At 34.0% G+C, this 14,155-nt stretch overlaps 3 protein-coding genes across 4 annotated transcripts in view; 2 read left to right on the top strand and 1 right to left on the bottom strand.

The window, feature by feature from the left end:
* The window catches only part of LOC105139104 (receptor-like protein 12), a 58,210-nt gene that overhangs the window by 15,267 nt on the left and 28,788 nt on the right, over nucleotides 1-14,155 (top strand). The window contains exon 2 of the mRNA XM_011045428.1: nucleotides 2,016-4,596. Within this exon, the coding sequence (XP_011043730.1) occupies nucleotides 2,016-4,574 (2,559 nt within the window). The 3' untranslated portion in view covers nucleotides 4,575-4,596. The remainder of the gene's footprint in view (nucleotides 1-2,015; nucleotides 4,597-14,155) is intronic.
* The window catches only part of LOC105139106 (receptor-like protein 12), a 58,081-nt gene continuing 45,340 nt past the window's right edge, over nucleotides 1,415-14,155 (top strand). Inside the window, exon 1 of the mRNA XM_011045432.1 lies at nucleotides 1,415-1,577. Within this exon, the coding sequence (XP_011043734.1) occupies nucleotides 1,479-1,577 (99 nt within the window). The 5' untranslated portion in view covers nucleotides 1,415-1,478. The remainder of the gene's footprint in view (nucleotides 1,578-14,155) is intronic.
* LOC105139105 (uncharacterized calcium-binding protein At1g02270-like) lies at nucleotides 9,145-12,878 on the bottom strand. 2 transcript variants are annotated; one of them, XM_011045430.1, is made up of 9 exons: nucleotides 12,270-12,877; nucleotides 12,057-12,162; nucleotides 11,295-11,515; nucleotides 11,114-11,190; nucleotides 10,886-10,994; nucleotides 10,649-10,774; nucleotides 10,006-10,116; nucleotides 9,791-9,898; nucleotides 9,145-9,399 (listed from the first exon to the last, which is right to left on the bottom strand). In XM_011045430.1, the coding sequence occupies exons 1-9, from the start codon at nucleotides 12,534-12,536 to the stop codon at nucleotides 9,169-9,171; spliced, it is 1,356 nt and encodes a 451-aa protein (XP_011043732.1). In that variant the 5' UTR covers nucleotides 12,537-12,877; the 3' UTR covers nucleotides 9,145-9,168. The 2 variants fall into 2 exon arrangements, with proteins under 2 accessions (XP_011043732.1, XP_011043733.1); XM_011045431.1 differs by having other exon boundaries at nucleotides 9,310-9,485; nucleotides 12,270-12,878.

Here is a 14,155-nt window from a genome sequence, read left to right as displayed (position 1 = left end):
GGAAAGAGGGAAGAAAAAGGACAGAAAGGCACAACTGATTTCAGCTGAAAAGGGGGAAAGGAAAATAATTATCTTTTTATTTTTTTTTATGATTTTAATGTGCTAATATTGAAAATTAAAAATAAATTAAAAAATATTATATTAATATATTTTCAAATAAATAATATTTGAAAAATAATTAAACTACTATACATTACCGAGCTCACTTAAAAAGTATGATCCATGAGTGCAAAGTCGTTAGTGCCCCATTGCTTTGCGTTATTATTTCTCTGCCAATAAACAACAATTTAGTTTGCGCAATTTGAAGTCAATTTGATAGGAACCTTGCATATTTTCCAGGTTTTTATTCTTATTTTATTTTTTTAATTATTAAATCTTAAAAAAATATTTTTCATTTAAAAATATATTAAAATAACATATTTTCAAATAAAAATTAATATTAACATATTAATTTGATGCTCGTATAATTACTGCTAGATGAGTTAAAAAGAAAGTTCTAATTAGTATTATAAGCTTATATGGAGCTACAAGGTTTTATTTGTTTATTTTTATGAATTTTAATATAAAAAGTTATGATATTATGTAAATGATATTTTATTTCTAGATATATAAAATTCTTCCTAAATATTTTACACAATTTCATGTTTGATAATTTAGATTTGAAATATCAACTTTTTAATGCGAACATCCAAATCATTGATAAATTTCAAATGCTTTTCATAATTGGGATTAATTAATTAGTTTCAAGTAACATTTTTCTATATCCCTAGTAGTATAAATTTTTTTTAAGAATTTATTATATTTCTATAATAATTAATATTTTGTAATAGATATTTATTTTTTATTAATATTATGCAAGAGTTATTTGTTTCTCATTTACTATTGTATAGGAAATATCAATCATTTATTATTTATTTATATAATTCCATTCTAGTAAAATAACAAGGTTCAATAGCTATAAATACTCCTTGAATTATTTAGGTAAAAAATTTATAATTTTTATTTTTTATTGTATAAATATTTTTTAATTATTTACTTACATAATTGCATAGTTTAAATTATTTTTTATTTAGAATAGAAAAAGGAAAAATCAATTCAAGGAATGAAAAGACTTTTGGATCATGAGAAATGTTGTATATATTAGTGCGAAGTCATTGGTGCCAAGAAACAACAATTCAGTTTGCACAATTTGAAGTCAACAGGGAATCAAGTTGATAGGAACCTTACATATTTCCATCGGTTTTTATTCTTTCTTTATTTTCTTAATTATTAAATCCTGAGAAAGGTATTTTAATACTAACAATTAATATGTGCTCATGAACAAATAAGTCTTTCTTTGCTCCGATTCTCTTTCAGCTTAGGAAACTTGTTTAATGCTTCAACCAGTCTATAAATACTGCTAATAATTAATGCCTTTCTTCACTTCTCATCTTAAATTCCCAGTTAATTATACTTTGAATCCTGTAAGCCCAGCCACCATGGGGTTTTCACCACCGTGCCTCTCTCAATCTCTCTCTTTCATTCTGTTTCTCTTCCATTTCCACTCAACAATTTCATCTCCACTCTCCTCAAATTACTCTTCTTCTTCTTCTTCTCATTTGTGTGCTCATCGCCAATCTCTTTCTCTCCTTCAATTCAAACAATCCTTCTCCATTCAGAGTTCTCCTTTTTGGTTTGCTAGAAACTATCAATATGATCAATATCCCAAGACAGAGTCATGGAAAGAGGGTACAGACTGCTGCTTGTGGGATGGGGTCTCTTGTGACCTGAAAACCGGCCATGTCACTGCACTGGACCTCTCTTGCAGCATGCTTTACGGCACCCTCCTTCCCAATAATTCTCTCTTCTCTCTCCATCATCTTCAAAAGCTCGACCTCTCTTTCAATGATTTCAACTCCTCCCATATTTCTTCTCGATTTGGCCAGTTCTCCAATCTAACACATCTTAACCTAAGTGGTTCAGATCTTGCAGGCCAAGTTCCGTCGGAAATCTCTCACCTCTCCAAAATGGTTTCTCTTGATCTCTCTTGGAACGACTATGTGAGTCTAGATCCAATTTCTTTTGACAAGCTTGTTCGAAACCTAACCAAGCTTAGAGAACTCGATTTGAGTTTGGTAAACATGTCACTAGTTGTTCCCGATTCCTTGATGAATCTGTCTTCTTCTCTGTCATCGCTCAAACTCTATTACTGTAGATTGAAAGGAAAACTCCCATCCTCAATGGGGAAATTTAAGCACCTGCAGTACTTGGATCTTGGAGGGAACGATCTTACTGGTTCAATTCCATATGATTTTGATCAACTCACCGAGTTGGTTTCCCTTGGTCTCTCTTTCAACAACTATCTGAGTCTAGAACCAATTTCTTTCCGCAAGATTGTTCGAAACCTAACCAAGCTAAGAGAACTGGGTTTGGGCTATGTAAATATGTCTTTTGTTGCACCTAATTCCTTGATGAATCTGTCCTCTTCCTTTTCATCTCTTTTCCTTTGGGGTTGTGGATTGCAGGGGAAATTCCCGGGTAACATCTTTCTCCTCCCAAACCTTAAATCATTAGATTTGTCATACAACGAAGGCCTCACTGGCTCTTTTCCTTCGTTCAATTTGAGTAATGTCCTCTCTCAATTAGATCTTTCTGATACAAGAATTTCAGTTTATTTAGAAAACGACTTAATCAGTAATCTAAAGTCATTAGAATATATGTCTCTTCGTAATTGTAACATTATAAGATCAGATCTAGCACTACTTGGTAATTTCACACAGCTCTTGTTTTTAGACCTCTCAAATAACAATTTTAACGGTCAGATCCCATCATCATTTGGTAATCTTACACAGCTTGTTTATTTACAGCTCTCAAGTAACAATTTTAGCGGTCAGATCTCATCATCACTTAATAATCTCACACAGCTCGTTTATTTAGACCTCTCAAATAACAATTTTAGGAGTGAGATCCCGTCATTACTTGGAAACCTTGTACATCTCCGTTACTTACATCTCTCTTCCAATAAATTTATAGTTCAAGTTCCAAATTTTCTAGGTAGTCTAGTCAATCTTTCATATTTAAGTTTATCAAATAATCAACTAGTAGGCCCTATCCATTCTCAATTAAATACCCTTTCAAATCTAGAGAGTCTAAGTTTATCGGATAACTTGTTCAATGGAACAATACCATCCTTTTTGTTTGCTCTTCCTTCTTTACAATCTCTTGAACTTCATGACAATAATTTCATAGGTAATATAAGTGAACTCCAACACGATTCTTTGAGATTCCTTGATTTGAGCAATAACCACTTGAATGGTACTATCCCAAGTTCGGTTTTCAAACAAGAGAACTTGACAGTCCTTATTCTTGCGTCCAATAGTGAATTGACAGGTGAGATCTCTTCTTCTATTTGCAAGCTGAGATTCCTTCGCGTCCTGGACTTGTCCAACAACAGCTTGAGCGGTTCCACACCACTATGTTTGGGGAACTTCAGCAGCCAGCTCTCAGTATTGCATCTAGGCATGAACAATCTTCAAGGCACCATCCCTTCCACTTTTTCAAAGGATAATAGCTTGGAATATCTCAACCTCAATGGAAATGAATTAGAAGGGAAAATACCACCGTCTATCATCAGTTGCACAATGTTGGAAGTTCTTGATCTTGGCAACAACAAGATTGAGGATGCATTTCCGTACTTTCTAGAAACGCTTCCAAAGCTGCAAATTCTTGTCCTAAAATCGAATAAACTCCAAGGTTTTGGGAAGGATCCGGCTGCACATAATTCCTTCTCTAAATTACGGATTCTTGACATCTCTGACAACGATTTTAGTGGGCCATTGCCAACAGGGTATTTCAATAGTCTTGAAGCAATGATGGCCTCCGATCAAAACATGGTTTACATGAATGCAACAAATTACTCTAGCTATGTCTATTCCATAGAAATGACATGGAAAGGTGTAGAAATTGAGTTTACGAAGATACAAAGTACCATCAGAGTACTCGATTTGTCAAAAAACAATTTCACCGGAGAGATTCCAAAGTTGATCGGAAAGCTTAAAGCACTCCAACAGCTCAACCTCTCTCATAATTCCCTTACAGGTCAAATCCAATCATCATTAGGAAATTTGACCAATCTGGAATCATTAGATCTATCTTCAAATTTGCTTACCGGAAGGATTCCAACGCAGCTGGGGGGTCTAACATTTCTTGCAATCCTAAACCTTTCACATAACCAGCTCGAGGGCCGTATACCAAGTGGAGAGCAGTTCAACACCTTTACTGCAACCTCATTTGAAGGAAACTTGGGTTTATGTGGATTTCAAATACTAAAACAATGTTACGGTGATGAGGCACCATCATTACCGCCATCAAGCTTTGATGAAGGAGATGATTCAACATTGTTTAGAGATGGATTTGGATGGAAAGCTGTGACAATAGGGTATGGATGTGGGTTTGTGTTTGGAGTTACAATAGGATACGTTGTGTTTAGAACAAAAAAACCTGCATGGTTTCTTAGGATGGTTGAAGATAAATGGAATCTCAACGACAAAAAAACAAAGAAGAATGCTGGCAGATACGGTGCTAGAAGAAACTAAATAATGCAATTGATATTTTCAAGTAAGTTTTGCAAGCATTTGAGTTTTCAGGTTTAGATTAATCAGGTTAATGAATTAACTTGCAGATTTTTTTTCATCTTAAATATTATTTGGCTTTTAAATTAACTCGTCAAACTAGTTGGAGTTTTACATGTTTTGGTTTTATACTCTTCAAAATTATTAAAAAAATTATTCAGGTTAGGTAATACCAGTATTTTAATTAACGAGAACCATTCTTTTATGTAAAAGAGGCACAACTTTCATTCTACATGACAATTATTTGCAAAAACTATACCGTGTAAGTACTTGTAATAATAAAAAAACATGTTAATAGATTCACAAAGACAAACGAAACCTTATACAATTATTGATGTCTGAACTGAAAAATCTTTTAAAAAAAGTTGGAAAATTTTCCAATAATTTAATAATCAAATCCATTTATATTCTTAACAAAGTGTTAATCCTCGCATTGTTGTCAAGGTGCCATAGCGAGGAAAGTAAATCTTCTAATATATCTCAACTCTCAGGATCACTACGAATTGATTTTTCCTATCTAGGATTTCATTTTCCTAGTTTCTCTCTTCCCCATCCTTCATTCCAGTGAGCTTGGACCCCAAGAAATTTGTGCAGTGTGTGAAAGCTTGGAAATCATTGAATTTAGTGTCTGTTTGAGGCTACGATTTAATATTTTTTTAATGAAAAAACCTTTATTAAATAATAATAAAAAAAGAACCGAGGGAACATACGAGAATCTTGATAATATAATACAAACTTTATAGTGAGATATTGTAGGTGATTGAAAAGAGACTAGGATGCTTTAGAAAAAGACACAGCATTTGGGATGGATAGGTACTCTTGCCGGGACCTCTCTAGCCCACAACTGCTTTTACTTTATGAAATCTAAAAGCCTCAAATCAAAGTAAAACGAATCCATCACTCCAAACATCGTTGAAGATACAAATGCCAAGTCTCTCAACATTTCACGCCTATTCTCTTTGTTGCAAATTGTATGTACGTGTGTGTATTGGCACTCAATTTGTTGCTATGCTTGCTGGAATATTATATAATACGATGCTTTTATTTATTTATTTTTCTCGTATTTGAAAGCGATGGTCTCTTGGATTAGGGCTTTGCACATCCTTGATTATTCCTTTATAAAAAGGTTGTTGAGGTAGTGGAGTTCTGAAAGAATACCTTTCCCTGTTCTCTTTTTAACCTTTGCATGCACGCCCCAACATGGATATACCTTTTTATTTTTCATAATTAAAACAGAAGAAGAAGGAGAAGAGGAGGAGGAGGAAAAAGAAAGACATGACCCGCTTGGAACCCTAAAGTAATAATTTTGTTAACCACGACGACTTAATTTTTGGTGCTGGAAATTGTGCCAAAAGTTGAGGATAGTTTTATACTTCTCATCCTCCCTTAATCAGAGGCAGGAGCGATGCTTGGATAATTCTGGGGTTACTCCTTTTTAGTTTTTCAGTTTTTTTTTACAAGTCCCTCCTGCATTATGTCATTCAAGTCTGAAATCTCTACATCTTATCCTCTCTTTTTTGTACGGAACTTCAAAAGGCAATTAAATTATGTGATTCACGAAGCGGCCACAAGAGTCAAAAAGTTCGATCCTAGCTTTATAGAAAATAGTAATCAATTTCGTAGTCTCAATCCTCTTTGGAAAAAAATGTTAGGTTGTGAGGCTCTATAATCATGTTGGCCATGTGTGGCAGACGGGTTCTATTTTTGAAACCTTGTGATTCCTCCAAAATTCACTTTTGTTGGTTTTTTTTTAAAAAAAATTAAAATTAAAAAAATATATATGTAAATTATATTTTAGGGTTAAAACTTTTTTTTAAAAAATGCCTATATTCTCTACAGTTTTGTGGCTAGAAAAAAATTGAAAAATATGAGTTTTGGGTATTTTAAAATCTATGATGAAATAATAATTTTCTATGGCACTTTGTAGTTTCTCATTTTCTCTAGTTTCTTTAATCATCTCACATGTGGAGTGAGCCTAAATTTTCAACTATGCAAATTTCTTGTGCACTATTATTCTTATTATCTTATATATATATATATATACACACACACACACATATATATATATATATATATATATCTTTACATACCAATTGGTTTTAAGATTTAATAGTTGTTTTTACAATTTATAATTGTATCATAGCTTATTTGGATATTGATTGATTTTTATAATGGCAACAAAAGTATGACAATTATAAAGTTTAATGTAAAAATTTTTAATTAAGAAAGATTTTAATTTATGGAGTATTAAAATATTTTTTTGTTAATTTAACAAGGTTTATTTAAAGTATTGCATGGACAATTTGATTAAGGGAATGAATGATGAAGAGAGATTTTATAAAATGAGTATATAGTGCTATTCAATTTTATTTGTCTAATAAGATTTCGAGAGATATTATCTATGAAACTATAGTTATTGAAATAGGAATAAGATTGAAAATTTTTTACATGATCAAATCACCAACAAATCAATTATGTTTAAAGCATGAATTATATATTCTCCGGATAAAATAAGATATACCTATTAAATTGAAAACTTGCTAACATATTGACAACTTATCTTGAATCAATTTCAAATATTGTCTAATTTGATTGGTTTGATGGAGATGATTAAATAGAAGTTCAAGTTTTGTATGTTAGCTCAATTTAAATTACAGGCTTAACAAAAATATTCATATATTTAATGTATATATAAAAGCTTAAAATTATTATATTTTAGAGTTAAAATTTATTTGTAAGTGTCTATATTCTCTATACTTAAGCAACTAAAAAGTAGTGAGAAAATTTGAATTCTAGATTGAGTTGAGATTTTGGGTAAAAAAATAATTTTGTATAATATTTTATAATTTTATATTTTCTCATAATAAATTTCTCTTCTCATCGTCTCGTGGAATATATCTAAGTAACTAAAACATATAATTTTTTTTGTGTGCTCTTGTGTGGTTAATATGTTTATTACTTTATATCTGATCTCCACTTGCCAATTAATTTAAGATTTTAGGGTTATTTTTACAATAATTTAATCCTGTTTTTAGATCTGGTAATGGATTTTGCTGATTAATTTGAATTATTTTGTTAACTAAGACAATATCATTTTACTTTTTTTTTAAAGAAATATTAAAATAGATTTTAATCTGACGAGTAAAGTCAATCCACCCAAGCTAGAAACTTTTTCCCTCCATGCCGGCTTTAATAAATGAAGCTAAGGTATGTGTAACTGGTTTGTTTGGGAAGATCAAGAGTGACAACCCATCGTGTAACACAGTAAAGGGTCAAGTGCGATTGTCCCATCTGTGCCATACGTGGCCACATATACTAGTGGGTTCCATTGTTGCGTGGAGGCAAGTATGGTCCATGGGGGTGCAGTCGCGACGGACACAGCTATACTTTTTTTTTTCTTTAGATTAACGTAGGTGTCCAGGCCAGCTTGCGCGCATCACGACTAATCCTACGGGCCCTGAAATTAACGACCATGTAAACCTCCAGTGGCCATCATATGAGCAACCAAGGACTCGAACCTGAGACCACAGAGGGAGCAAACCCCTTGATCCCAAGTCCTTGCCACTTAGGCACCACCTAGATGGTTACAGCTATACTTGACATGCCATTCATTAGCGTGACATCCCAAGCTTTTTCTATAGCTCCATTGAATCTCTCTGGATAATCTAGAGATACTCCTCTTCTAAATAACAGATCGACAAGATCAGGGAATCTAGTGTTTCTTGTACTGATCGCTCTCTCAACCTTAAAAACCAGCAGATGATCAGAGTTCCAACGTTCGACTCTCTGCCATGAGGACAAGTCAAACCTAGCCCATGAACCCAAATTGAGGCTTCACGTACAAAAAAATGTTTGAAGGCAACTTTTTTTCAACCATAGTTGCCTGAGAGATGCCTTATAAAGGAAACAGATAAAAATGTGGATTGGATTCTGAGGTTTTCTTCTCTACAATTTGATTAATTACAACCACTACTTGTATTTATAACAACATATTACAGAGTCAGGGCAAAACTCTCTTATAAGAAGATTCTTTTATGCCTACATCCTAAAAATGGCCAAAATGCTTGAAGCAATCTGCTGTTGCCCTCACCAAAAGCTACAAAAGGTGATGCATGCCTACTTCTATCCACGAGAGTAAATTTCTACCGCTGCTCTCTTTCGTTTATTCTCTTCTTCTTCACCTTGTTCCTATTTCATTGTCAAGGAGCAAACAGACGAAGCAGAACCTGGAATCCACCAAGGAGACTGGCACAGCTAGTCCAGTCCATCGGTGCCCAACAGGAGTCCTTGAATATTCAAAAGCAAGTCCATTGGAGAGTTTGCTGCAACAAGTCACCCTCTCAACTTTGACATTCTAAAGGCTACCCTATTACATTTGGAGAAAAAAACTGAAAGAGAATTCAAAGCCTCTCACTTGATAATTCGTGTGCCTGTTTTAGCAACCCTCTCGTGACAACCTGTTTGCGGCCCCTCATGCTGTGCTCGTTCATTCTGTTCTAAGTCTTGTGCCTAGTTTGCTTTCAAGGACTTTCATGATATAGTTTGCTTTCAAGGACTTTCATGATATCAATCGTGAGCATGGCATTCTTATTGGTGAGAACACCACCGTTAGTCGGGCATGATCTGAAAGAGAGTAGTTCTTAGGCCACATTCCTTTCTCTACTTCAGGAGGGAAGAGAACAGCATTCTCCACACTGAAACCAATTGTTTGCTCTTCTCTACCCTTAAGATTATCGTCTTGGATTTCATCATCTTTCTGCTTTGACCATATAGGATTCCAAATTCGCTGCTGTAGTTCCAAAATCCCACAATGCGAACATCGTAGTTTAGAACACTGTTTTACAGGTATTAACATATGTCGAATTGCTTTCTTTTCTGAAAACAATATGATAAAACAGATATGATGTAGCACATATACACATTTTGACGTAAAGATCAGCAAAAACATGGAAGCCATTCATCAGGTTAAAAACATAAACAAATGTTGGCAAAAGTACAACTAATTTGTGGATTGCAGAAAGTATTTTAATTTGAGATCAAGCAACCTGGATTGCCAATCCTGGTGCTACCACAGCTTGCTAAAAAGGCGGTTGCATTGTGAAGAATTGGTGTGGAAATCAGAGTATCCTGATGCTTTCGTAAATTATAGCTAGTGCGACATTCACTTTTTAGTTGGTTACCTGAAATTCTTTATAATCAAGAACACCATTCCCATCAATGTCTGCCTGCGCCCACAAATCCTTTGTTTCTTCGTTGCTGAGTCCATAACAATGGCCGGTTAAGTTAAGCTGAATATTTAGAACATTGTTATGTATGAGTTGTCAAGCAAATGAATACAAACATCTTACTAAGCAACCGCATTGATAGGAGATAATACAGGTTCCACTTATCATACCTGCTGAAGAGCTTCACAGAAGCCTGAGTAGGTAATGCAGTCACTATCACTATCAGCCTTCAGAAAGGCAAAGGCATCTTCTTCTGTCAGGGAAGCTCTCCGTAGCAGATACTGAAATGTAAAATTCTATTTCAGAGATAGAAACTCAAGAATTGTTCTCCCAAGGCTGATAAAATTCTATTTTTAAATTCCATGTCCCTGACATTACAAAACCAACGCAAAACACAAAAAATATACGGGTTCATTCCAAAACAACCAGCTTAGCAACAGTTTCTATGGGACATTAAGAAGTAACTCGAGGTTGCAAAAGAGATGAGAGATTACAAATGCCTTAGTTGACCGAAAGTTGGCGTCCTTCTTGCTTGTGAAGTTGCACAGATTCTAGGTCATTTGGGGATGTCTCTTCAAAGAAGAAACATTAACTAGATGACACTCACAATATAAGCTGGCTTGCTAATTTTTTATTTACACTGTCCAGCCTTACGCTGATATTATTAAGTGACCATCAATTGAGTTAAGAGGAGGTGTAGATACCAAAGAAATGTACAAATGAAGCCCAACAATAAACAGAGTGAGATCGTTGAAGTGTTAAGATCATGAAAACAGAGAATTCCAGGTTAATGTTAAAGAATAAAAATCTGACCTTGAACATGCCAAATACTGCTTCACTCCAACTTGTTTTTAGTAGCTTGCGGTATCTATTGGGATTAAGAAGCCATATAAAATCCACGCCACAAATATTTCCACGATGATTAAGGTGGCTAACCCACTGAGCACAACACATGAAAGGAATGAGAAATGTATGCATCGGATGTAACCAACAAAGTGATTTCTACCGAAGAAAATAAATTATTACTAGTTTGAACATGAAAATAAGGACCTTGTGAGCATCTGCATCAGTGTACTGATGAGCAGTATCATACGAGGATACAAAGCCTTGTGACCTGAGGAACTTGTAAACATGCCCCCGTTTGCTCCCATTCCAGTCACTGCAGAAAGTACACAGTAAAGGTTAAGGAATACAATGAGTGTGATTGTGTGAAGGGCATAGAATCTACCAAGCTGGAGTGGTTTCTTTATGACATTTAGCATATGATCATGTAATTACCCGCAAAGCATAATAGGCGTTGGGCTAAGCTTGTTTTCTTTCTGATAAGATTCCACATACTGCAGGATTTTGTAGACCTGTTATTGCAATCATAGAACACAGGCCAAAACCAAGGATAGTAAGAAGTTACTTGCGAAGAAGATAGAAAAGAGAAAAACAAAGGGTGGAAAAATGTACTTACCTGATTCAATCTTACAAGAGACAAACTTGAATCATGAGGAAATAACAAGTGGGTATTGACAATGAGAATTTCTTGGCGAGTGTCATTGTTCCGGCATGGTGAACAAGGGGCAGCTAATTCAACATGTAACAACTGAGCAACTCGATCCCCGCAATCATTGAACAACAATTCCCTATGGTTAATAACTCTGAAATAGTCCTTGCGCACAGCGATCAGTAGGCCTGGGATATCATACAATGACACAGTATGTTCAAAAGGATTCAACAAAAGAAAATTCTGCTCATTGTTTCTTCTGCTATTCATTTGAATCTAAGACCATTTTATTTCCTCAACAAAAATCCCCAACCTCCAACAAAACTTAAAACTCTTTATTCTTATTTCTGAATACATGGAAGAATTCTCCTGAAGATAGTGAAAGAGAACAGGAAGCAGAGGAATTGGTCAAATTTGGAAGATATCTTCCCTATTTTGTCCAAATTCGAGACATTAAACCACTAGGAAATAGTGATGGAACAATTGATGAAACAAGAAACATCAAATGCAGATCAAATTAGCAAACTCCTGGAACATGGCCTATAATGTCTGATTACAGGAAGTCCAACATGATCCAAAAATTGTATAAAAGTTTCGATCTTTGCACAAAATGGTAAACTATGAAATAACAGAATTCATAAAAAAAAAACCAAAATTTTAATGTATAAACAAAAGGGATTCCAGAGAAAATTCCAAGATGAGAAATGAATAAGAAAGGTAGGTACCAACCATCACCACGGTTGTTGGTTCGTGCAAGCTTGAAATTGAGATAGCCTGCATCACCTAATCTCTTCTCATACATGTTGACCAACTCTTCATTTCCCAACCAAAATTCCTACAAGAATTTGAAACAATCAACAAATCAATCAAAACAATCATAAAAAACATAGAGAGACAGAGACAGAGACAAGCACAGAGGCAGAGAGAGAGAGAGAGAAGAACCTGAAGACAAATTATGGAAGATCTTTCACGCAACAAGGAAACCAAAATCCTCTGGTTTCTGACAAGCCAATAGGCCCTGTAATCACTTTCACGTGAATTCTGATCCTGATCATTGTTAATGTTAAGACGTTTATAGATAGGTGCTAGAATGTTAAACGTTGTACAAGTTATACAAGGTTGTTGCCGATGATCTCTCATTGACATTGATGATGATATTGCATAGCTCCCTATTCTTGATATCCTTCTTGATCTCCTTTCCTTTCTCATTTTTTCTCTTTCTCTCTAACCTTTCTTGTATTCAAATTTCAAACCAAATGATCAAATTCTGAGGCAACGCAACAGAAAGAAATAAAAAGAGATGACAAGTGGGGTGGTGGCAGGGGAGGAGGGGAGGCTAGTTTTGACGGAAAAGGTTGTGGTGGCGGTAATGGAGGCCGTTTTGAAGCAGCCAATCAAAGGAGGAAAAGGCAGCAGCAAAACCACCACCACCACCAAGAAGAAGAAGAAGAAGAAGAAGAAGAAGAAGAATATTGTGAAAATGGGGGTGCGTTGCGACTAAAGAAAGGCAACCTCATTCCCTTGAGTCTTCATTCTCGTGCAAGGTCTACGCTTTATATAGTCTATGCAGTGCTATATGGTTATGACTTAATTTAATTAACCGTTGCCTAAAAAAAAAGTTTATTGCAATCAATATGCCTATTATAGCTTAGTTTTGCTTTATAGTCTATTTGAGAGTTTATTTTTTTGAAAATATATTAAAATAATATATATATTTTTTAATTTTAATATTATTATATTAAAATGATAAAAAAATATCAATATAAAGTTCTTTAAAAATTAAAAATCTTAAAAAGCATGATAAGACCATAATATCAAACAGTGCATAATGGTATATAATTTTATTTTTAATTTTTTAAAATATGTATTCAAATGATTTTAATTGTGCATTCTTCTTTCAAATCTGGCGTATATATTAATAAATTTACTTGTGCAATATTCTTAAAATTTGAATCTAAAAAGTTAAAAAGTGAACATATTTCCTTAATCACTAGAAGAACCTCTTAGGTTTATTATTATAGTTATTATGATAATTAGGAAGTTGGGTTCATAACTTTACTCTCAAGTGCAAGTCAGTCGAGTATCAAACAAGTGCATAATCAAGTCGATGTATATGTTGGTTGAAATGAAATCTATGAATTTGATCGGCAGCGCATAACGATGGAAGCAGAGAGATTCTTATGTTTATGGGAGGCAAAACTTAGACCATAATTTTATTAAGGCATTCTAATTTAATTAATGAACTATTCGTGTAAGTTGTAACCTGACTTGAAAATAAGGTCATTTTATAATTAAAAAATTACTTACAAACACATCATCATGTAAGAATATTGAATAAGAAGGTATGATTACATAGGAATCGAGGGTATTTTGTCCTGGAGTGAAAAGACTGGCTTGAGAAATTCCTATTGACTCTCATCTTACCAATTCGCAAGTTCTTTAAGTATTATACGAGCTCCATATATATAGATTGATTGATGTATTAATTACACAAAGATGCCATCATGATCTCGATCAATAAAAAAGTGATGCTATAATGTTTGCATGTTTTTTCTTATTTTTGTTCCATTTAGCTTTTAATTTTATTAATATTTATTCATGCTATTGTGTCATAACATGAATTAATTATGTCGTTCCTTCTCTTTGGTACACATAAAACACCATAGAAATGTGCCAAAAACGTTTTTGAGGTGAGCAAAGCAAGGTGTGGACTGAATTTAAGACGGGCCACTGTATTTGTAAGGGATATGTGGGTATAATTATGAAGAAATAACAAGCATATGCATCAATTTGAATGGACCCCCACATAATTTTTAGCTTTCCTGCTG

Source organism: Populus euphratica, unplaced genomic scaffold, assembly GCF_000495115.2.
Source record: "Populus euphratica unplaced genomic scaffold, PopEup_1.0 scaffold121.1, whole genome shotgun sequence".
Lineage (NCBI taxonomy): Eukaryota > Viridiplantae > Streptophyta > Magnoliopsida > Malpighiales > Salicaceae > Populus > Populus euphratica.
Note: the sequence above shows the minus strand (reverse complement) of the source record. Positions and strands in the feature narration are given on the sequence as shown.